At 42.1% G+C, this 25,243-nt stretch overlaps 2 protein-coding genes across 2 annotated transcripts in view; both read right to left on the bottom strand.

Moving 5' to 3' along the window:
- Mccc2 (methylcrotonyl-CoA carboxylase subunit 2) overlaps positions 1 to 10,356 on the bottom strand; it is a 69,221-nt gene extending 58,865 nt beyond the window's left edge. Inside the window, exon 1 of the mRNA XM_038323534.1 lies at positions 10,094 to 10,356. Coding sequence (XP_038179462.1) covers positions 10,094 to 10,222 — 129 coding nt within the window. The 5' untranslated portion in view covers positions 10,223 to 10,356. The remainder of the gene's footprint in view (positions 1 to 10,093) is intronic.
- Positions 10,357 to 14,662: 4,306 nt separating this feature from the next.
- The window catches only part of Bdp1 (B double prime 1, subunit of RNA polymerase III transcription initiation factor IIIB), a 105,073-nt gene continuing 94,492 nt past the window's right edge, over positions 14,663 to 25,243 (bottom strand). Inside the window, exons 41-44 of the mRNA XM_042054683.1 lie at positions 23,669 to 23,705; positions 21,688 to 21,952; positions 19,831 to 20,080; positions 14,663 to 17,490 (exon numbers count right to left, since the gene is read on the bottom strand). Coding sequence (XP_041910617.1) covers positions 17,359 to 17,490; positions 19,831 to 20,080; positions 21,688 to 21,952; positions 23,669 to 23,705 — 684 coding nt within the window. The 3' untranslated portion in view covers positions 14,663 to 17,358. The remainder of the gene's footprint in view (positions 17,491 to 19,830; positions 20,081 to 21,687; positions 21,953 to 23,668; positions 23,706 to 25,243) is intronic.

The following is a 25,243-nucleotide window of genomic DNA, read 5'->3' as shown; positions in this document are numbered from 1 at the left end:
ATTTATACACAGATATGGGTCATAACAGTAGAAAAATTAAAGTTATGGGGGCTGAAGAGATGGCTCAGAGGTTAAGAGCACTGACTGCTCTTCCAGAGGTCCTGAGTTCAATTCCCAGCACCACATGGTGGCTCACAACCATCTGTAATGGTGTCTGGTACCCTCTTCTGGCCTGCAGGCATACACACAGACAGAATATTGTATACATAATAAATAAATAAATAAATAAATATTTAAAAAATTAAAGTTATGAAGTAGCAATGGAAACAATTTTATGGTTGGGGGTCACCACAACATGAGGAATTGTATTAAAGGGTCACAGCATTAGGAAAAAATGAAAACTACTGTCTCCATATTAACCCTAGCTCAGTCCGTCTCTCATTAAGAAACAGGGAAGGGGGCAGGCATAGTGGCACATAGTGCTGGGGATGCTGAGGCAAGATAAATTCAGGGCCAGCCTGGGCTACATCATGAAAACTTGCTTGGAAAAAAAAAAAGCTCAATTTAAAAAATAAGGGAAACTCGTTCTTTGCCAGGGCCTTCTGAAGTACTTGGTAGTGGGGGATGTGAAAGCAGGAAGAACAGGCACTGCTGTGTGAAGAAAACGGGGCAGAGAGCAAGGACCGAGGCCAGAGCGTGAACGAGGGCAGAGCGTGGAAATATTATGCAACGTGTGTGCATCTCTTGCCCTCGGCAGGCCTCTATTGTCTCCCTTTCATGGGTGTGTTTGCATCAGAGTTGCTGCTTCTAATGGAGGTCCCAGGAGAAAAGACATTGCTTATTGTTTTGCTGTTGTTTTGATTTCTTTTAGATTTATGTGCTTATTTCTTTTGTGTGAGACATATGCATGGACATGAACCATGGACCTGCCTGGTATCCTCATAGATCAGAAGAGGGTGTAAGATCTCCCAGAACTGGAGTTACTTATGGCTGGCTGTGAACCACCGTGTAGGTGCTGAGAACTACAACAAGAAGTGCTCTCAATTGCTGAGCCATCTCTCCAGCCTTTCGTTGCTATTTAGAGGCAGGAGCTTACAGATTCCAGACTGCCCTGGAATTCATCAGAGAGGCCATGCAAGCCAACGGGGACCATGAGGGAACTCCTGATCCTCCTGCCTCCTCCTTCCTAAGTGATGGGATGAGAAGCGCATACCACCAGGCACAGCCTAAGATTTTTTTAAAAATGCATTTTTGTTAGCAAATATTTTTAATTTCTTACTACTGGGTGCAGGGCATGGCATAGCATACATACTACTGGGGGCAGGGCATGGCAGGGCACACATACAGTTGGACTCAGTTCTCTCCTTCGACCCTTTCGTGGGTTCTGGGGCCCAAATGCAGGTCGCAGGCTTATACAGCAAGTCCTTTTACTCACTGAGCCATCTTGCTGGCCCCCAAATATTAATTATACATAATAATTGGTTTCATTATATTTTCACACACATACAAATGTACTTTGACCTCATTCACCTCCGTCTTACCCACCCCACCAGCCTCTCTCCTGCTCCTCTCACCAGTGAGCTCTCTTAGCCTCTCACGGTTCGAGGCCGTTGCTTGTTTGTAACTTAATGGAACTCAGTAGAGCTTTTAGAGTCACGTAGGTCAAGGGTTTGTTGACAGAGTATGGGTACTTTATCAGGCTATGCCACTGAGGGCAATCTCTCCTTATGGCTTTTCCATGCACCATTTGTGGTAACCTTCTCTCCCATGTCCCCGATCCTCCTCTCCTGCAAACGTTCCCTCCCCCCTCTCCTACCATATGTGCTCTTCTATGCCCTCCCCCACACACCTTTCTCCCCCTCACGGGTCCCTTTCTAGCTTCCGGGACTCTGCACTCACTCCCACATTAATGTACACATATAAAATAGAAACTTAGGGTCTGAACAAATGAGAAAAACAAGGCTTTTGTCTTCTGAACCTGAGCTCTTTTACTTAATACAGTATTTTCCAGTTCCCTCCAAATCCTGCAAGTTTCATAATCTCATTTTTATTTTCAGATGGATAAAACTGTATTGGGATCTGTACTGTTTACAGTTTCCGTTCGTCAGCGGGTGGACACCCAGGCCAACTCCGTCTCCTGGCTACTGTGCACAGAGCAGCAATGATCATGGCTGAGCAAATCTCTGTGCTAGGTTATGGAGTCCTTCAGGTATGTGACCAGGAGTGATGTAGCTACATCATATGGAAGTTCCATTTTTATCGATGTGAGGATCTTCCACGCCGATTTCCACAGCCCACCATCAATAAATAAGGCTCCCCTTCCCCACAAGCGCATCAGTCTTTGCTGTCACGGGTGTTCTTGACAATAGCCATCCTGGCAATGTGTGAAAGAGTCTCAAAGCATTTTTGATTTTCATGTCCCTGATAGCTAAGGATGCTGAACATTTAAAAAATATTTATTGGACATGTGTCTTTCTTCTTTTAAGAACTCTGTCCAATCTCTTGGCCCGCTAACACATCTTAAGCAGTGGTCACCACGACTGTCATATTTACTACCAAGGTAGACAGACCCTGCCAGCTACTCGTCCACATCCATTCTCTCCTTCTTCCTTGATGTTTGAGTCCCACTGTATCCCAGGTGACAACATGCCTCATGAAATGGTAAAAAAGCCTAGCTTCCTTTTGTAGAAGGGTGAGAGCATGTTACTAATTTTAACCAAACTAAAGCTGTTAGGTCTGATTTCTACCAAGGCCCCTTAAAAAGAAGTCACGGACACTAACTGCATCCTATGGTCTTTGAATCCACCCAGGGGATGTAGGCAAAGTCACTGTGCCATTCCAAGCAGAGGCTTTAACAGGACTGAATATTCTAGACTGTCCCATGCCTTCACTCTCCACAGGAATAGGACATACAGCGTCTCCCTGGGGCCAACGCCCCTTCAACCTGTCCCAGAGCGGAAAGACAACTGAGCAGACCCATTGTCGCTTCCCACAGAGCTGCCATAACCCACCCACAGATCCAGGAGCCCAAACAAATAAATACTAGTTCATGTGGCCTTGAGATCTGGGATCGCCAGAAACACATTACTGGTCAGCCACGGTGAGATGACTTTGAGATGACCTCGAGAGAAAGAGTGGCAACAACTAGGGTTTTCTGAGGTGTACAAACTATTTATGACTGGGAAGGCCTGAAGGCTGTTTCTTCTTGGATGTACGCAGTCAGACCAGTCGCCAGTGGTCTTTGCGTGCTGTCCTCAAACATGAAGGCCCCTGAGGCGCCAGCCCTCTAGGGACCAGGCCCTTCGGGAGCACATTCCATCCTTCATGTCCCTTGTCCCAAGAACCATCTGGAGTCTTACACTGGCAAGAGTGCTGCAAAGCAAAGATCACACATTCCGTCTCACTCTTGGAGAAGTTCATGTGTGCTTTCCTCTGAAACGCTAGGAATAGGACATACAGCTAGGATGCTACAGAAGTGGTGGCAAAGCCCGTTCTTACTGATCCTGAGTACCTGAAAATGCCGGAAGTTCTCAGGGACCACAGATAAGGCTACAGCACTGGCAGTGAATGCATGGGCCTCCTGCGGAAGAAGAGCGAACGTTTCCCAAGAGCACACTACATCCCTGGTACTGTTCTAAACGGTCAACATGCTACTGCCTCTCCCCATCACTGCCAGGGTGACTGTTAACATTTTAGCAGACTCCCCTCCGCCATCCCCCATGGAAATGTGCTACGTCAGTGTAAGCACACATGACATGCTAGGCTCCCACTCGGCCTCCCCACCCCAGCGACTTCCCTGCTCTAATGACAGCCACACACACTAGACTCGGGCTTAACAAATAAACCATAGAGAAGAAAGTAATTCTCAGGGCCATTCTAGCTTCTACCTATTTAAACACCCCCAGCAAAAACAGCAGTTCAGGGTGAGTGATAAGGCCAACAGGTAAAGGGGCTTTCTGTGCAAGCTGGATGACCTGAGTTCTATGCACGGGACCCACCTGAAGGTGGATGGTGAGAACTAACTCCATAAAGCCATCCTCTGACCTGCACAAGCACACACCATACACACACACACACACACACACACACACACACACACACACACACACCCCAAAAATAATAATGGCCATTTTAAATAAATAAATCAGCACTTTGAAGCTGATATCAGCAAGACAGTGGGCTAGAAGCCCCAGGTGCTCATTTTGCCACTGACATAAACACATGCACCAAAGGAGAAAGGGAAAAATAAGAAAGAAAACTAGCTTTGTTTTTGGTTTTTCGAGGCAGGGTTTCTCTGTAGTTTTGGAGCCTCTTCTGGGTCCTGGAACTAGTTCTTGCAGACCAGGCTGGCCTTCAACTCACAGAGCCTGTGACAATTCACCTGCCTCTGCCTCCCAAGTGTTGGGATTAAAGGCTGTGCCACCACTACCCAGCGAGAAAGAAAACTAGCTTTAAAACCATGGCACAGGGCACAGTGGCACAATGCCTGCCCAGAACACAGGGCTGAGGAAGAAGGACAGCAGGTTGGAAAACCACTGAATCACAGAAAGGCCACTCACACAATAGGGAGCCTTGGGGAGCCTCTAACCACTTTTGTCCAGGCCCCACATACACTGTGGGGCTGAAGGAGGCAGCACCCTCAGCTCTCAGTTCCTGCTCCCAACCTAGAGGAAAAACAGACCTTCTGGGCTGGAGAGATGGTTCAGCAGTTAACTGGTCACTCTTCCAGAAGACTTGAGTTCAATTCCCAGCACCCATATGGTGGCTCACAAGGGTCTATAATATGTATAAAGTATTTATTTAAAAACACCTAGACTTTCTTTATAATGTAGTCTGGCTAAAGACTGCATGAATGGCAGACCTTTGCTCTGCTTAACTCAAAACCAGATATGTAGAAACTAGGAGCTTGGCTTAAGAAAGTACCAGGTCTCCCAACTTGGCATACCTGAAACCACAGATCTGAAGAAGAGGAGAGGAGAAGAGAGGAGAAGGGGGAGAAAGGGAAAGGAAGAAGGAAGAGATCAAGATCCAACTGGCTGGACAATTCTTGGGGAAATGAAGACATTTAAGGAAGGCAGTGTGTATCCAGGGGAACTGAACAGCCATGTGTAAGCCCAGGTAGAATGTATGCTGAGAAAAGACCCAAGGGACCATTCCAAATCACAAAACATGACCAAAGACTTAGGGAGTCAGGGGAAGGCTGAAAATATGAAAGAGATGGCTATGATTTCAAATGTTCAGTTGTCAACAATAAAACCAACAAAGTGCCTGAAGGAACCAGAAAACAGCCCACACTGGAAATAATGTGGTAGAAAATGCCCTTGAGGAAATAGACCCATCAGATTTATCAGACAAACACAGTAAAACTACTTGTAAAATGACTCAAGAGCCAAAGAAATACAGGAAGACAGACTTAAAAGAAATCAGGACCATAGGGACAATCAGAGAATAAGTAGCGAGGGTAAGGCTAGAAAAAGGGAAGGCGGTCAGGATGGACAGAAAGGGAGCAAGAATCAGAGGACCAGGGCGTCTGCTGCAGAGATACAGTCTTCCACACATCAGACTGAGGCTGCACCCACAAAGTCTCAACAACAGGGTCCCCTAAACAAGATCTACATAATGACAACACTAGATGACATGCCAACATGGATGAGGAAATCTCACAAGGGTCTACCCCTAGATGAAGAGCTATAGGCAATTAACAGCTACGGAGAGAGGGAGAATCAGTCCAGAGATGAGCCCAACACATACAAGCAACACTAAATGGATTCATGAGGCTGTATTGTGTGTGTGTGTGTGTGTGTGTGTGTGTGTGTAACAACCGTTTAAAAAGACATGAATTTGAGAGGGAGTGGGGTAACATGAGAAGAGTTGGAGGAAGGGAAGGGAAGATTTAATAAATCTGTCAGAGACTTCTATAGCCAGGAATCACACTTTTCCGGACTCTTTGGGTATCCACTCTCATACATGCATGCATGCACGCATGCGCGCGCGCACACACACACACACACACACACACACACACTTACAAGTTGCTGTAAGCAGATGACTTCCAGTTGGACGATTCAGTTCACTTCAGAGTGCATTGTGAGGCCAGGTGTGGCGGCCCATCCCTGCAGTTCCTGCTCAGGAGGCTAACAACCAAGGCAGGAGGATTTCGGGAGTCTAGGAGTTCAGGATCAGTCTGGGGAGCAGCAGGACAAGACTCTACCTCTCACAAAAATGAGAGTTACAGAGCAAATAAATAAAATTTAGAAAATATGATTCAGAGCTGGGTGCGATGGCACGTGTCTATAACCTTAGTACTCAGAGGAGAAATGAACGTTTGAGGCCAAGCGTGGCCATACTGTGAAATTCTACATTAAAAAAAAGGAGGGAGCTAGAGAGAGGGCTCAGTAGTTAAAAGCACTTGCTGCTCTTGCAGAGGACATTGGCTCAGTTCTCAGAAACTACATGGAGCAATAGTTCTCAACCTGTGGATCTCAAACTCTTTGGGATGAACGACCCTTTCACGGGGCCTCGTATCAGATATCCTGCATATCAGATATTATGATTCATAACAGTAGAAAAATTAGTTATGAAGTAGCAATAAAATACCTTTCTGGTTGGGGTCAGCACAACAGGAGGAGTTGTGGCAAAGGGTGGCAGCACCAGGAAGGCTGGCACAGATACCCACAGCTAACCCATAACTCCAGTTCCAGGGGATCTAATGCCCTCTTCTGGTTCCCATAGACACCAAGCACACACACGGTGCATATGAATACATGAAGGCAAACACTTAAAATAACATTTAAAATAAAAAATAAAATGTTGAAGCATCTCAATTTACACTGTCTATGACTCATTTTATACCTAAGGACATGTAGAAGTTAGAAGTGAAAAGAAGGAAAAACTGTCTATGCAAAAGTAGACCAAAAAAAAAAAAAAAAAAAAAACCCTAAAATGTCCTGACTTGAGAATCACAAGTAAATGAAGTCAATAAAGATATTTAAACTACTGTAACTTTGCCACTTAACAAAGCCATCAACAGATGATGGGAAAAAGAAGTTATATTTGCTGTTTTGAGTGTCTGGTAATTGTCATAACGCACACCCTAATGTAAATGGTTCAAACAAACCCACTAGCAAATACCATCTCTCTCATCCACCGAACCACTGAGCTATCTCTCTAGCCCTGGCACTTATTTTTGAAACAGAGTCATGTGTTGCCTTGGCTGACCTCCGACCCCTACTCTGAAGAGGAGCTCCCACCCAAGGCTGCAGACTGCTAGAATTATGTGTGCAACACCATGCCTAGTTTACACTTTAATATCCTGAGTTTAATGTACCTATATCCAATACTTTAACAGAAAATCAAGCTGGAATTGACCTACTGGATAGTCCCAGAAGTGTTGTGTAGGTCACAGGGAGAAAAAAAAAATCAATGATCTTACTCAGTGCTGGGCCCTGCACGTTGCAACACCAATCTCCTAGGCAAGATGTGCTCACTGGTGTAATAGTGGCATGACTGTTAGGAGATAACCAACCACTTTCTGGTTGGAGCTTGATGTCTATTCCACAAAATGGAATTCACGCCTGGCACTGTGAACCTGGTCAAAAGTCCTTGGCTTGGGAAGTCATGGGCTCTAGGGGAGGAAAATAGTACTGTTGCCCTGCTGAACAGACATGTTGTCAAATTAACTGTCTGTTTCTAAACATTCATGTTTACACACACATATGAGCACTGCTCTCAACCTCGGTCAAAGAAGCTTCTGTAGAGTGGGCAGCAGTTAATGCAGTTAATGCGTGTCAAAGCACGGAGGATGAGTAACTGTGAAGTGCTGAGCCTTAAAAAACTAGACATCTACATCACCCACAACAACACACAAGACTCAGGGACCAGCATACAGAAGAGGGTGGAAGGACCGTAAGGAGTGCTGCCTTCTGGATCAAGCTATTGTGCTTAGGAGCTCACTGCAGTTACGGCTACCCAAACAAGACCGGCACCAGATCAAGCCAATGAGATCCGTCAACAGTAGGTTTCAGTGAGTTTTTAAGAGGGACAGTAACTGAAAGGACAGGGATATGGGAGGGTAGGGCATGTTGGGAAGTGTCTAAGGAGACCGGGAGGCAAAGCTGGGAATAGATAACATTAAGAAACACCAGCAAGGCATGGTAGCACACATGTCTTTAATCCCAGAGGCAAAGATGGGTGACCACCAAGTTCCAGCTTCATTGACCAAGTCAGTTCCAGGACACCCAGGGCTACAAAGAAAAACTTTGTTTCAAAATTTAAAAAAACAAACAAAATATATATACTGTTATTTGTGTATGAAACTGTCAAAAATAAATAAGAGTCCTAAAAATAGTAAAATAACTGTATTCAAGAAAATGGTGGGAGCTGAGCAGTGGTGGTGCACACCTTTAATCCCAGCACTCAGGAGGCAGAGGCAGGCGGATCTTTGAATTTGAGGTCAGCCTGGTCTACAGAGTGAGTTCCAGGACAGTCAGGGCTACACAGAGAAACCCTGTCTCAAAAAAAAAAAAAAAAAAAAAAAAAGGACGGACGGACGGACGGAAGGAAGGAAGGAAGGAAGGAGAGGGAGGGAGGGAGGGAGGGAGGGAAGGAAGGAAGGAAGGAAGGAAGGAAGGAAGGAAGAAAGAATAAAGAAAGATTTAACCCCAGCACTCGGGAGGCAGAGGAAGGTGGATCTCTGTGAGTTTGAGGCCAGCCTGGTCTACAAGAGCTAGTTCCAGGACAGGCTCCAAAGCTACAGAGAAACCCTGTCTCAAAAAACCAAAGAAAGGAAGGAAGGAAGGAAGGAAGGAAGGAAGAAAGTTGGAACCATTATGTTAGGTAAAACAACTAGAGTCAGGGAAACAAATGCCACATTGTCTCCTTAATATGCAGAATAGATTATATATATGACATGATATATATGGTGTGTATATACACATACACATCATGACATGAAAGTAGACTATCTGGAAAGAGGAAAGGGACCAGCAGAAGAGTGGAGAGAAGACAAGACTGTAATGTATGTACATATTACATTGTTTTGTATAGCTAGTATATACTAGTTTTATTATTTTATTATGTTGTCGTGGTGGTGTTTTCTTTTGCACGCGCGGGGGGGGGGGGGGGGGGGGGGGGAGGGATCTCACTTTATAACTCTGGCTGTCCTGGAACTGGCTTTGTAGACCAAGTTGGACTCAAACTCACAAAGATCCACCTGTTTCTGCCTCCCAAAGGATGGAACTAAGGCTGGGATTGAGACGGGTCAGCACAGCCAGCTAATACATGTTAATTTTAAAGGGCAAAGGTATCCACTTCTCCTGGTTTTCAGTCTAGCCTCGGTCTTCCAACTTGAATCGCCAGGTCTTTCCTAACCTAACTCCATTTCACCCATAACTTCATGTGCGTTCAGCCTTTCAGGGGTTAGAAACCAGTTACCACACAGCCTCACAGCGATCTGACTTCTTGTTCACATCTCCCAGCCCAAAACGAGTTCCATTCCCAAACATTCAAGCCAAGTACTTAAAATACTGCAATTCGGTGATTCTAAGTTAACTTCTTCCCAGACCAAAAACTGCTGGTTCTGTGAAGAATTTAGATGTTCTCTTTATAGGCTTAGAAGCCATGGACCAGAGTGCAATTTTCCAGCTTTGATATTTCATAAGTTACGCGTTGCTTCTTTGGTCTGAGGAAGCCTCCCAAGTCCAAGAAAAGCTATTTAAAGGTAGGTAGGATATGTGTTTATTGTTAACATAATTATTGAACAAACGCATGTGAACAAGGCCCAGCGAAAAGGTGGCTGCCACAAGACCCCTAAGGAATATGTGGGCCATGCAAACATGAGGACCCCACCTCTGAGACCCGGAAGTTGCCTAACTGGGCTCAAGCATCTGCAAGCTTCCCAAGAGGCAATGCTGGGAGGGGTTTTTAGAATCACTGATTTAGTGACACAAAAGGCCAGTGCCAGTTCTAAGAGTGAACTAATATCTCACCGGGACGATTTTCTTCTGCAAACTTCATAGGACCCTATTGCCTTCCAGAATAATGCCTTGAGCTGCAGAGGAAAGAAAAGCAGAGATCCAAGCGTGCCCACCCTCAGGCCACTGGCGACTCGGGCCAGCAGAGCAAACAGGGCCACCTGGACGCTCCCTCAACCTACCTGGTAGGTGGAGGAGCCCGAGTCAGGCTGGGTGCCTAGTCGGGCCACCGAGTCCCCATGATAGGCGCGCGACCGGGAGACAGCGGCCCGAGCGCAGGGCCGCAGAGCTGACCTCAGCGCGCCCCACATGGCAGCGGCGAGCACCGAGAGAGCGAGGAGAGCGAGGGCGGCCCGCGGAGAGTCCTTTCGCCCACCAGAGGTGCAGCTCCGGGCAGCTGCTCTACCTGAGTCCTTGCACAACAATCCTGGTCCACCAGCTCCGGGGCCAGCCCTCTGCACACGTGCCACAGCAGGCCACTTCCCATTGGTCAGGGCCACGCGCCACGCCTCTCGATCCCGCCAATGAGGAGCAGAAGAACAGCTCCGCGAGGCCCGGTTCCATCGCGAGCCCAGGAGCCCTGGGTTGACTAGAGGGGAGCCGCTGCAATCCGGACAGTGGCTGCACTGACAGCGTAGGGGAAGCGCTTCTGTCATAGGCGTGCAGCCGCCCCTAGTTAGCCCCTCCACTGCAGAGCACGTCTGATCACTCTTAGAACGTGACAGATTGTAGACACCAGTATTGGGATGTTCAGGAAGAGACCCTCAACACACCCATAAGGATTAAAAACACTAAACGAAGTCCCTTAACTTTTTTTTTTCCCCCACTCACGTACTTATTGAACACTTACATGCTATCATTACACATGCTTCCTTGGAGGAGAAAGTAAAGTGCTTGGAACATCAGAAGAATGGACAAGCTAGAGAGAGGGTCGGCTATGGTCTGGGAGTGAATGTGGTTCCAGACTTTATGAGCGCTTTATGAGAGAAGAGCACAAATGACTACCGAGTAAGAGCCAGATCAAGTAGGAGCACAACACAGCTGAAATGGAAACCGGGCAGGGCTGCTCTCTCTTTCTCTCTTTGGGGTCAGGGACTTCACTAATTGGCAGCTTTACCGAAGAAGCCTTGCCCGCAGAAAACTATGGTAGCTTACCAAGAGTCCCATCTTGCCAAATGGAATAGGTTCCAGAAGTAGCTAATTACCAGTCTGTCTACAAAGAGCCCAGTCTCAGAGTAGGGGGAACAACCTGTCAGAGCTCCACGTTTTATTACCCTGCAGCAAACAGCACAAACACCAGCACTGTTGCATCCTTTGCCGCAAATCACTTATGCTATGCAGTTTAGTACCCTTTGAGGCAGTGTCTGTCTGTGCTGCTATAAAAGGCTGTCTGAAACTTGCCACTTGAGGGCATAGTGGCGCACACCTATGACCCCATCATTCCAGAGGCAGAGGCAGGTGGATCTCTGTGAGCTAAAAAGCCGCCAAGAGCTACCTACTTAGTGTGACCCTGTCTCAAAAACATCACCAACAAAATAAAAGTTACCTTTAACTAGGTAATATATATAAACAGAACTATGTCTGGGAAATATGATGTCCAAGACAAAGATCCCAGCAAGAATGGTGCCTTCCAAGAACCGAGTCTCCTAAGATGTCATGCTGCTGCATCATCTGGAGTCCCACAAAACGGAGGAGTGGAAAGAAAGAAAACGCCCTTCCTCAGCTCTTATAAGGACATCTAAGTCCCATTCATAAGAGCAGAGTCCTCGTGATTCAGTCACCCTCTGAGAGACTATGCTTATAAATCATCGAGCACTGGAGAGTTTCACTTGCTTAGTGGCATGAGTCTGGGGGCCTCAGCAACCTAATGTGTTGACACTGAGAACTTCTGCGAGCCTAGGCATTCAGAGGCCAATCTGGGCGACAGAATGAGACACGGTCTAATGCTGGAACTTGAACTTTGCAGAAGACACCATCATCATATGTAGTGTGATGTTTTACTCTTTCGACTTTTGGGGGGGGGCACCACCCAGCTCCCATATAAATCACACATGGAGATTTATTCTTTGTAATGACTGACAACCTTAGCTTGACTTGTCTCTTGCCACCTTTTCTAAACTTAAATTTCCTGTCCACCTTTTGCCTCTGGACTTTTCCCTTTTCTTCCCTTTGTCTTAGATTCACTCTTACTCCGTGGGTGACAGGGTGGCTGCCCCTGATGTCCTCCTCTCCTTGTTCTCTTGCTCTCCTCTTCCTCGTTTCTCCTTCCATTCATCCTCTCTGCCTGCCAGCCCTGTCTATCCTTGCTTCTGCCTCGCTATTGGCCATTCAGCTCTTTATTAGACATCAGGTGTTTTAGACAGGCAAAGAATCACAACTTCACAGCATATGCAGCATAAACAAAAGTCACACACCTTAGAATAATATTCTCCAACAATCATACAAATAGTGTTGGGCTGGGGGTGTAGCTAAGTGGTATAATGCTTGCCTAGGATGCAAAAGGTTCTGAGCTCCATAAACAGACACGCACACACACACACACACACACACGAGGAGAGAGAGAAGGGAGGAGATGAATGTCTTCTATATTAAATGGTGCTTATTTTGAAGGAGTGACACTTTGTGCACATTGTATTTGCATGTGTGTGCAGGTGCACACATGGAAGCCAGAGAACGCCAGGTGTCCTCCCTGCCTTATTTCTTTGAGATCAAGTCTTTTACTGAACTTGGAGCTAGAGGTTTGCAGCTAAAAAGCCTGTGATCCTTCCATTCCTATACAGTCCTGGAATTAACACAGATATGCAGAAATTCCCAGCTTGTATGTGGGTGCTGAATCCAAACTTAGGTCCTTATACTTGTGCAGCAAGTGCTCTTATGCCCTAAGCCCTCTATATCCCCAGAACTGACAAGGTTTTTAAAATCTAAGGGAAACGTGGGCATTTAAGCAAACTCAAAGTGAGTTTATCACGTATGACATTAAGTATTCTACCTTGCTATATAAGTTGACCCCAAATAAGGTCTTGCAATGCAGAAGAAAACAACCTAAAGAGTCACACAGCATACAAGCCACATAAGGAAACAAACCGGAACGGTTGACCTGAATGAAGCATTTATTCTAGCACTGAGGCCAAAAGAAAAATGTTAAGTCCAGCACTCAAGAGGCAAACTACAAGTATAAGAAGTTCAAAGTTAACCCAGGCTAATTGTGAGTTTGAAGCCAGCCTGGACTACACAAAACTCTGTCCAAAAAATTATTTTTTAATTTAATTAAAATAAGTTATCAATTGCCCCTCCCACCCCTCATGAGTTCCCACCCCATCCCACTCCTTCTCAAATCATCTTATTCTTTAAATGTGTGAGTGTGTGTGTGTGTAAATATATGAATGCAAACTGCTGAGTGTTACATATATGTTGTAGGTAGGACTGAATATTTGGGATTGGACTATTAGGGTCTTAAGATTTACTTTAATTATGTGTATGCATCAATGACTGTAACCAAGTATAAAAATGAATGCAGTTGTCCAGAGGCCAGAAAAAGGCCAGAGCTGCCCTCAAGCTAGTTACAGCAGGTGGTGGAGTTTGCCAACAGGGTGCTGGGAACCAAACTCAGGTTCTCTGTAACAGTGCTCCAGCACTGAGCAATTCCCCATTCTTCTTGTTCCCAGACACCGTTTCAGTTTGCTTGCCTGTCCTGATCACCGTCCATTACTAAGGGCAATCAGCCGAACTCAAGGCAGGAACCGGAGCAGACAGTGGAGAAGCACTGCTCACTGGCTTGCTCAGCTCCCATTTCACAGAATTCAGAACCACCTGCCCAGGCGCGGCACCACCTGCCCAGGCGCGGCACCTCACAGTAGGCTGGACCCGCCTGCAGCAATCATGAATCAAAAAAAATGCCCCCAGACTCGTCTACATGCCGATTTTTGGGCCATATTTTCTCAGCTGAAGTTCTCTCTTCCAAAACAATCACGGCTTGTGTCAAGTTGGGGGGAAAAAAATCAGCAAAGGCAGAATCCAGGCTGAACTCAAACCCTCACTCAGGTAGCACCACACACGTTTATGTAAGTGTCAATGCCTACACCATCATAAGAAAAATAAGAATTTCTATTTCACAATATCTCTAAAAGTAAACAGAACAGTTTAGCTATAAACATATCTCTTTGATGGTGAGACAAAATCCACAACTTTTATGTATCTAAAGAAATGGCCACGCTAACCAAGTTACCACAGATAATTCTCTCAGCAAAAACTTTTGGGCAACCAATACTTGCCAATAAACAATTCAAAATCCTTTTTGTTTGTTTTAAATTATCTCTGGGACTAAAGCTTCAATTTCTCTTGTTACAAAGAAAACAAAGCATGTGTGCTAGGGAGGAAGAAACAAAAAGTCTTGAGCTATGTAAAATTCATTAGAAAACAAGTAAGAGTAAACAAAACTTTAAATATGCAGGAAAGCCCATCATTTATTCTTGCAAATTAAAAGAATCCTTCACAAGAAGCATCAAGAATTCTTCTAACTATGCTATGTACATTTTCTTTTCTTTCTTCTTTTATTTTCTGAGAGAGCAAAGGGTTCACTTTGTCAAACTCACACTCCTCCTGCCCCTGCTAGTGGGTTATGGGATTGCAGACTTGAGACACCACCATGCCTGGCAATACTATTTTTATAAAGTATAGATTATAACTGAAAACTGAAATTAGTTAACTGAGCATAAATATCTTTTGTTGTTTTGAAAAGGACAAAACGAAAATGATATAAAATAACTTTTTATTTACATAATTTTTATCAACAGAACATAACTGCTTTCTTTAGAACAAGAAAATTTACAAATGACAGATATTGTTTCTTTTATCAAAAACTCCTTCAAGCAAGTCAGTATACATGGTTACCTGCATTTAGAATAATATGGTGGTAAACAGTGGATGTTCATTTTTTTATCTATGTCTTAATCATTTATAAGCAATTAGACTTTTAAACCATGACTGGTCACCTGCTTAGATGTTAAGCATTCAGGAGGAAAAAAGTCAAAGATTTATAGAACAAATTCCTGGAAGCATGTTTACACCACCAGGGATCTTTCTGCCTTAAGGCTAAGTACACTGATTGTGTTTCTCTTCCCAACATCCGTTTGGAGGCTGTAACAGCTGGACAATTTGTGACTGACTTGATTCTCTATACAACGAACACCCTTGTACTCTTTACACAATAAATTACATCTTCCATAAAATCAGTTTTACAGACAAACATGAGACAGATGTTAAAAAAATAAATATTATACAGGGATAAATAATAGTTTAGTTATGGTGATCTAACCCAAGTAACATTAATAAAAAAAAAAAAAAAAACCTTTACAGAACAGAAACTTTTAAATTTACAAACGGCATTGAAATAGCACTGTAAATTAACCCATGATTTTGTGACATTAATCACATGAATAGATGTATACTTTTGATAATTTCCATCTAATTTATAGATCTTCCTTTATAATCAAGATGTTGAATCATACATTTCACCCTAAGACACGGAATGAGAAATGCGCTCACGGTAGGTTTCAGTGGACTCGCCTCTCACTCTAGACTCACTGAGCCCTACTAGCCTTTTTCGCTTAGGCTAGAAAGCTGAAGTGAAAACTTTCTTTTTCACCTAACTTGAAAAGTGGTCATCATTTTATCAATATATAAAGATGAAACTTAGCTAGATGTAAAAATACTTTTCCAATTGAAGTACTGATCATTTCATAATACACTCAACACAGTTTTCTAAATCATAGGCACATTTTACAACTTCTATGACAAATAACTCCTACGTAGAGACATCAGCACCTTCAGACAAAAAGCACTTAGCCCAGGACAGGACGCTCAGTGGGCAGAGCTCTTGTGGGAAGCCTTGGTTCTACTCCAGCACAGCATTAAAAAGTGCATGGTGGTGTACTCCTGTAACCCAGCTCTGGGAGTGGAGACTGGAGGATCCCACTGAAGAACACTGTCATCTACAGAGTCCAGGGCTAGTCTGGGACACACAACCCTGTTTTAGCGGGAGAGGGGGAGCGTGGAGCTATAGCCTAAGACGTGTTCCCTAAGTAAAAGCCCAGGCACGCTCCTGCTCCTGCTGAACCAGCAGGGCCACACAGCCGCCACTAGGACCCCTTGGTCTACAGTTTCAAACAGTATTTTGTGAAAAAAACTTTCTAACTACTGAGTTAATGTACTGAGCTATGAGATTTTTCTAATAAAATCAATAAATTTGGTCTTTCAGATTAATCTGAAACAAGGAAAATCTGTAAGAGAATACCCTTATATAAATCACTAAGTCTCAAAATTAAAAAAATAAAAAAAAAACCTAAGTTCATAATGATGACAATCACAGTTTTGCAAAGTTTTCCTGTCATATTTTCTGCTTTAGCAGAAGAATCATGTTCTGTGGTTAAAGGCCTACACATCCTGTGAGCAGAATTTAGTAGGGGAAAAATCTATCACTGTTTTTTTTAAGGGGTGTGTGTGTGTGTAGAAGATTGTTTTATACAACATGTCTCTTAACATTAAATTTTTTTCTTCCAATGAAAATCCTGAGATAATAGAAGAAATAAGAAAAGCAAAAAAAAATTCACAGTATAAATTCAATGTACTAAAGTATGAGAAAAGTATTCAAAATACAGACACCACCTAAACATTTTTTAATTATGACATTTTAAAATAGCTTTAAAAGTAAAGAGGAAAAGGAGACAAATTATTTGTTAATGCTTTCTTTGCCCACATCTGATAAGTCAAAATAATTAAATCGGGATATGCTTTTAAATAAAAAATTTAAAAATAAATAATCTCTTTGATGTTCAATCTTTATAAATAGCAAGTTTAAATACTAGATCTTCAATTAGAACTAATGTTACATCACCATGAATTAGAAAAATACACATTTTTCAGTCAAATAGCTAATAATAGAAAAGTTTTAACTTTACCATACCAAAGTGGAGTTTCACAACTTGCTTTCATATACCTACAGGCAAATAAACAGACCTTCATCACCCTCCAAAACAAAAGAAAAATACACACACACAAACAGAAACAAAACCACCTTTACAGAAGAAGGTCACCAATGTTAAATACAATCAAGCTCCAAGTATGTCAGCACTATGATTTATACAGACGTGTATCCACGCAGTCCAGAAGTCCAGGTGTGCTCAGCACGGGGAGAGTCAAATGTAAACAAGTTAAAGTGTCTGTCAGAGAGAGCAGTCTTAATTGCTTGGTATTTCAGAATGACATGGTTTCCACTGATTATAAAAGCTTTAAATTAAGCTTAATAAATATTCGAAATTGACCTAAATAAAAACAGGCAGTGGTCCTTTTCTAAACACTGCTTTGCTAACATCAGTGACTCTGGAAATTTCGAACTTATTACAAAAATAGAAAGAAAAAAAGGAAGAAAGGAAGAACCCAGAAGAGTGCTTTATTCTGTTTCATCCACTTCAATGAAGATGTCATCGAAGACAAACTCGGAGACTGTGGTGGCCTCCTCCTCACATGCCTGTTTTGGCCTACTTTTACATTTCTCTTTTAGCGATGGCTGATCAGAAGAAACCTAGGAAGAGAGGAGAACTAAAATGTAATACAGTGTGGATACACTACCAGTGAGGACTGCATCTGTAGAGCAGTGGTACAGTGAATGCCTGCCTAACTGGTCTGAAGCCCTGGGCTCAATCCCTAGCCCATCTTCCAGAGGACCCAGGTTCAATTCCCAGAACCCACCTGGCAGCTCACACCTGCCTGTAACTCCAGTTCCTCATACAGACATACATGCAAGCGAAAATCATGAATGCACATGAAATAAAAAGAAATAAAAACTAAAAAATGTCTGCATGGTAAAAGCAAAAATAAAATAATAACATATATGGCATATAGAAAATACTGCAGCCTTTATCACCAAATACACCCTTTTCTTACTATGCTTAAGATCTCTACAAATCTTATATATATGAGACAAGTTTTTCAAAAAGTCAAATACCCAGAAAACAGTATGAATGACTGACACAGAAGTTAAAACACACAGTAGGACCATCTGCTCATAAGGGCTATGGAGGATGAACTGGCATGGTGGTACACTGCTATAATCTTAAATCCTGGGATTCTAGCTAAAGGCCATCTTGGGCTACAAACCAAGATCATGACCTCAATCCAAAAAACAAAAGTGTGTGTACAAGGTGGAGGCAGAGGGTACACTGGCAGTGTAAACTGATAGCATGGTACTAGGCATGGTCCCTACAGAGACAGAGCAGGTAGTAGCTACCAAAAGAACAACCGTTCATCATTCCTTTTGGCAAAGCATTTACAACCGTATCTCTTAATAGAACAAGTACTTGTAGGACTCACTGGATAGCCGTACTCTATACCGTTCTACTACTATCTATTAGTCTACAGATGAACGGAATTTACTTATAAGACTGTGCTGTTTGATATGGAACATAATTAGGAACAACCTAAATGCCTAATAAAAAATTGCTATTACTAAGTAGTACAACCCAATAATGAAAGGCCATACAGTCATACAGACAGGCCAGCGTGTGGTGGCACAAGCATGTAATTCCCACACTCAGAAGACTTAGTCAAGAGCTTCATTAAGCTTCATTCTTGAGATTTTTGTCTCAAAAAAGAAAAGAAAAAAGGAAGAAAAAAAAACAAAACAACAAAACTTCAACAATAAGGATACTTCCAGACATTTGCCACTAGAAAATAAAAATATGTTTATATGTACACAAACATTAAGTGTTCACATCACCTCTGCTCACAATAGTAAGAAACTTAAAACAACTTTCTACAGGGAAGGGCATTTAAAGAAAAAAAAAAAGAAAAAGGCTGAGTCTTTAATCCCAGAAGGCAGGCAGATCTCTGAGTTCAAGGATGGCTTGGTCTACAGAGTGAGTTCCAGGATAGTGTTAAAAACTCCATTCAAATTAAAAAAAAAAATACACTGTGATACATTCACACCACACCACTATTTTGCAACAAAAAGTAACAAGCTACCTACTCAGAGATGGACAGAAACAGCACAATCTCCAGGTCAGCCAGAAAAATCAACAAATTACTAACATACAAAACTATCTGAATGGATATTCAGGAAGCTCTGTTGGTGAGGGAACCTAATCTGAAATGTGTAATACAACGTATGCAACATTTCTGAAATGACAGACTCAATGAATAGATTGTTAAGGAGGGAGTGGGGAGGAAGCAGGCCCGGATACATAGACGAACAACACAAGGGGTCTGGACAGCTGTTGTAGACTATCATTGGGCCAATGTCAAAGTTAGAACAGCATTTTGCAAAATGTTGTTAGCACTGAGGAAAACTGGGGAAAAGATGAATGGATTTATTTACTTTTTGTAGTATGTCTTACAACTACACACAAAATTTACAATGATCTCAAAAATGGAAACTATGAGAAAGAGTGAGACTGAAAGCTGTTCCTGTATTCAACAAAGATCTGCTAAGACCTGCGGGTTCTGTTTTCGTTTCTGTTTGTTTAGACAAACGCTCACTGGTAGTATGTTCCTAGAATGCATGAAGCCCCAAGTTAAATCACCAGCACTGTAGGGGGCTGGCTGGTTCTTGCCCTTAGACAACTGCAGAATACACAGAAATGACATACAAACACATTCTACAATTATGCTTCTTTGAATTTTTATGTGCCAGAACATTACTCCTAAGACAAATAAAACTACAAACAGTATTTCATTTTGCTTCTATAGGTCAGCGGAGTCTTTGATTTGAAGGAATGACAATTAAGTATCCCATCGATGGCTAGTTTAATAGCTTATTGTGGTATATGGAAGTTATACTGAAATAATTTCTGACCTGCAACTGAAAATAAATTGCTACATTTTCCCTAGCTGAGATGACATATAAAATACAATAGCTCTCACATACCTGAGCTGCTGACTTTCCAGTATCATCAGACTGAGGATCAGTAATACTTGGAGATGGGAGTGGATCAGAAGAAGATTCTTCACTTTTTTTCTGGCTTGTATTAAGTAAATTAGGTTTTTTCAAATTTCGTCGTGATGCAGGTATATGAGGCCTTAGGCGCTTCTTACTATGGGTTTGAGTCGCTTCGTCAGAATCCAAACTATTTTTTGGGCATATTAAAGACAAAAATCCCAAAGGTCTTCTGCCAGGTCTAGAAATGAAAATATAGAGATATTCAACATGTACACAAACAGACACACAAACACACCTCTCTCTCTCTCTCCCCCTCTCCCCCCCACCTCATAGGTCTTTCTATCTATGTAGTCAGAATTTTCCAGAGCCTCTGATTCCTGTGATGCTACAGGCATGTGTTAGCATACTCAGCAAAGCACACTCCTATGTAGTGGTGCACATCTTTAATCCCAGCACTCAGGAGGCAGAGGCAGAGTGAGTTCCAGGACAGCCAGGGCTACACAGAGAGACCCTGTCTCAAAAAACAAACAAAAAGAACTAAAACAAAGGAAAGACATGGTCTTAATGTAAGTTTATTTGCATTAATCTAAAGTGGTACACTGTACTAGGTACTGATGACACTATGCTATGATGTCTACCGACGACAGGGACAAGGCTGCCCAAGCTGAAAAGTGCACACAAGTCACCTGGGGTGCTATTAAAAATGGAACTCAGAATCTGAAACAAGTGCAGCCTGAATCAAATGACGTCTACAATGCAAACGGGCTCTGACTGTAAGCTTTAGATGTGCAGTGTTCATGGCACAGCCGCTTCTGTGCTGCAAACAAAGTAGGACAGCTGCAGTAGAAACCACATGGCCCTGCAGCCTGAGAAGAGCCTGTTGAGCTATTTCTGAAAAAAGTTTTTTACTCTGCCCTCCCTTTTGCTTCTCAACTTGTTTTAAACCTGATAGTACTTTCTTACTATTTTCTAATTTCAGTAAACCCTAAAGGTTAGAAAAGATATTAATGTTTTACTTTTTACATTTAAAGATAATAACAAAAATAATAATGGAACTCAGAATCTGAAACAAGTGCAGCCTGAATCAAATGATGTCTACAATGCAAACGGGCTCTGACTGTAAGCTTTAGATGTGCAGTGTTCATCTAAATAATGAATGAAATAAGATGAAATAAGCCCTTTTTGAACAGGGTTTCTTTTTCTATTTGTTTTTTGAGACAGGGTTTCTGTGTAGCTTTGGAACCTGTCCTGGAACTTTTTCTATAGACCAGGCTGTCCTCGAACTTATATAGATCTGCTTGCCTCTGCCCCCACAAATGCTGGGATGAAAAGTGTAAGTGACCACTGCCTGGCTAAACAGTATTTCTTTATGAAGCCCTAGACTAGGCTGGCCTCAACTCAAAGATCCTTTTGAGTTGTCTCCCTAAGATGCCTTTGCTGTTCCCCCAAGTGCTGGAATTAAAGAAGTTAGCTACCACAGCCCAGCCTTTTAAAAACATTCAAGTCTTCTCCCCTTAGTGGAAGCTAGTGCCTGTTGTCCTCCACTTAGCAGGTTAAAGCCTGTCATTACCAATTACCCTAAAGACTTCTTTCTAGTGTATATAGGAAACACTGTGGTAGCAGTAGGTATGACCCTAAGGAAACCAATACTACAAGCCTAGGTGAAAAATGGCACAGTATTTGGAAATTCCAGAGCCACTGGGCACCGACTCTGCTGTCTCACAGACACACAACCGATGGAGGCCACATCTATAAATTACTAGGTTCTGGGTTTCATCTCTGTTATGCATGTTACATACTCACCTGGGGACAGAGAAAAAGTCACTAAAGAATTTCTAACAATACCTGGTCAGAGGAGGTTTTGAGGATGACGTCATGCTATCCCTTTGTTCTGAACTGGAAACAGGACCAGTCTTCTCTTCTTTATCAGACACCATCTCATCCTGAGGCAACTGAGTCATGGTCTTTTCCACACACGCATCTTTTATTTCATCAGGAGATCTCAATCCTGCATTCTGAAAAGCTGGTTCATTGTACTCCTTTTGAGGTTTAGGAGTTGTATGTGTGCTCTCTGAAGTAGGGAAAATGCCTTGTCCCATGCAAGACTCTTCTTCAAAGAGAAAAAAAAAAACAAAGGAGAGAGAAAGAGAGAGCATATTGAAATATTTAAAAAGTCAATTAAATTGGAGTATCTGAGGTATTCATGGTGTTCTATAAACCTAGCTCAGCAAAACCAATCTATATTATATCGGTGGAGTAGACTATTAGGAATTACCAGTTGAAGTAGGGCATGCTGGCTTAAGCCTGTAATCCCAGCACTCAAAAGGCTAATATAAAAAGATTGCTGCATGAGTTTTAGGCCAGCCTGGGCTACACAGAGAGTTCTAGGCCAGCCTGTCCTATAGAGTAAGACCCTATATTAAAAAAAGAAAAGAAAAATGATTTGGGGAACTGGAAGTTGCCAAGGCAGAAGACCAACAACAGCCTATGTGCAACACCAGGATTGACAAGTCAGGAAAAGAAAGTATAGAATATCCCAAGGAGAAAACAAGCAAGGGCATGAGCAAGCAAAAAAAGAGATCATAGGACAGCTGGAAAGCATGCAGTAATAGAAAGAGTAAGCAACAAAAACAAGGAACTAAGGCCAGCACTTAGGAGGCAGAGGCAGATCTCTGTGAAGTCAGCCTGCCTAGTGAACTCAGTGAGTTCCAGGCCAACCAGGGCTACATTTTGTATCTCTGGGTGTGGTTATACATGCCCAGAATCCCAGCAGTTGGGAGGCAAAGGCAAAAAGATTGCCAGAAGTTCAAGAACAGCTAAGAATAGACAATGAAATGCTGTCTTAAAAAACAAAACAAATAGGACCCAGAATTATCTGTCCCACCAATGAGCAAGTTGGCAAACTGCAACACAAAAACCATTAAAAGGCAAATCAGCACCAGAACTGGGAAAATGCAGGACAAAGAACTCAAGTCTACTAGTAAAAATGATCAATGATTTCAAAGACACAAACATGTAAATAAACGAAGTAATCAATTCAGGACCCAGAGAAGACTTAGCAACATGGATGTAACCAGATTTTGAGATATAAGAATAGAGGTAGAGGAGAGCAGGGACAGGCAAAGAATAGAACACAAATAAAAGTGTTGGAATCAAATTAAAACCACAGTGAGAAAGCATTAACAATAGACCAGACCAGCTCTCTCCCAAAGATAATAACAAAATATAACATAGAACTGTAGTAACAGAAATAGCATGTATATATGTAGATACAAATATGTAATTCAGTAGAATAAAGGAATAGACATAAATATGCAATTACAGCCACCTGATTTTCAACAAAGGAACTAAGACAACGAAGAAGAGAGCCTAGTCTCTTCAATGAAGTGCTGAGAAACTTCACTGTGTATTCTGGTTACTCTCATTCAGAATGGAGCTAATTAGCTATCTCTATCTCTTATCCTGTATAAAACTCAATTTAAAATGTATCAAAGACCTTACTGTAAATCTGAAACACCTGGAGTGAAATGTAATAAAAGCACTTCAGAATACAAGCACAGATGAGGGATTTTGAAATGATATTATTCCTCTTCAAATTTAGTGTATCTGAGGTTTGTCAGATACCTGTTTTACAAAAGTATGGCTCTTAAAAAACTTTAAAAAAAAATTATTGCTAGTGCAATATTAGAGAGTAAGTTTCAAAAGAGAGAGTCAGTGGTTTGAGATATTAGATAAAAATGAGTGAGGATTTATTTCAAGCTCAAGATGCATCAGAAATAATCAGGGGTACTTAGCAAAAATAAAATCATATTTAAATTGATCTCACCTGTTTTCTCAAAAACATTGAATTCCTTTGAACATACCTGTTCAAGAAAATATACAAAGTTTTAGAACTCCATTTATTAAGTAAAATTAAAATTCTAACCCCTCCATCATGCTATAATGAAAGCTCTCGAGTCAGAATTATACCACCAATTAAACGTTTGCAAAAACGGTACATTGCTGATATTAAACTGCTCTAGAGCACAGTAGAAAAATAAAAGTTGTCAAATGTCTTTTATCTCAGGATAATATTGATACCAACTGCCAAATCTCAAGAGAGAAGATATCAAATGAAACAACTTTCCATGTTCATGGTGCTGAGTATACAAGTCATGGTCGCACACAAGCTAAGCAAGGCTCTACCACTGAGGTGCATCTCTGGCCCCTCAACTCAAACACCTTTAAAAAGAGCCAATTAACAAAATACTACATCATGGTCAATTAGTACTCCATTTCAGAAATGTAAAAATGAAGCAACATGATAAAAGTCTACTTCATAACTTTACAAAGTTATATAATTCAAAAGAAGAAAATTATACTTATTCACAGAACTATTCATACGTTAGGGGGAAAAGAAAAAAAAAAGACTAAGGGTTTTGCAATACTGCCCAGGCTGATTTCAAATTCCTGGATTCAAGCAAACAAAGTTTATACTACTGCTACTTTGGGCTGAGAACAGTGGAGGAGAAAGATGGCTGTGGCAGTGCTTATGTAGAATCCCAGCCTGGAAGGCAGAGGCAAAATAATTCTGAATTTTAGTCCAGCCTCAAAATAAAGAAAAAGACAGGGAGAAATTTTGTATATACAATATTTTATTGTTAAAACAAAACAAAGTTTATAAAATAAAAGCTTATAAAATATATTGACAAATAAGGCCAGCAGGCATTTTCCTTTTTTTAAATATTATTATTCTTATGTATCTGAATGTCTTGTCTGCATGTGTGTCTTTGCACAACGTGAGGTCAGTAGAGGGATCGGAGCCATTGGGACAGGAGTCACATAGTGAACCGCCATGTGGGTGCTGGGAATCGAATATAGGTCCTCTGCTAGAGCAACAAGTGCTTTTTAACTGATGAGCCAAGTCTTCAGCCCCATACATATTTTCTTAATATATTAACAGCATTCTGTATTTTTTATTTGCATTTTACAATTTTAAGTCAATGGAGAAGGAGTAATGGGCGGTCAAAAGACAATCCCTGGTGTTATCCTCAGGAATATTAATCATCCCTTTGAAGACAAGTCACTCATTGGCCTGGTGCTTACCAATAAGCCTAGACTAGGAATTTCCTCAGGCTGCGGCTCTTGTTGCAGATGCTGACTAGGATAGCTGTAGCTTAAAAGGCAGCAACCACTAAACAAGAGGACAACATCAATCTACCTCAAGACCCAGCAATACAATTTTTGGGCATATACCCAAAGGAGGCACATGCACAACACAAGAATATTTGCTCAACTATGTTCATAGCAGTTTTATTTGTAATAGCCAACCAGAACCTGGAAACAACCTAGATGCCCATCGGTCAAAGAGGAGATAAAGAAAATGTGGTTCATTTACATGACGGAGCACTACTCAGCAGTA

Source organism: Arvicola amphibius, chromosome 3 (genome assembly GCF_903992535.2).
Source record: "Arvicola amphibius chromosome 3, mArvAmp1.2, whole genome shotgun sequence".
Taxonomy (NCBI): Eukaryota; Metazoa; Chordata; class Mammalia; order Rodentia; family Cricetidae; genus Arvicola; species Arvicola amphibius.
This window is presented reverse-complemented; position numbering and strand designations above follow the sequence as displayed.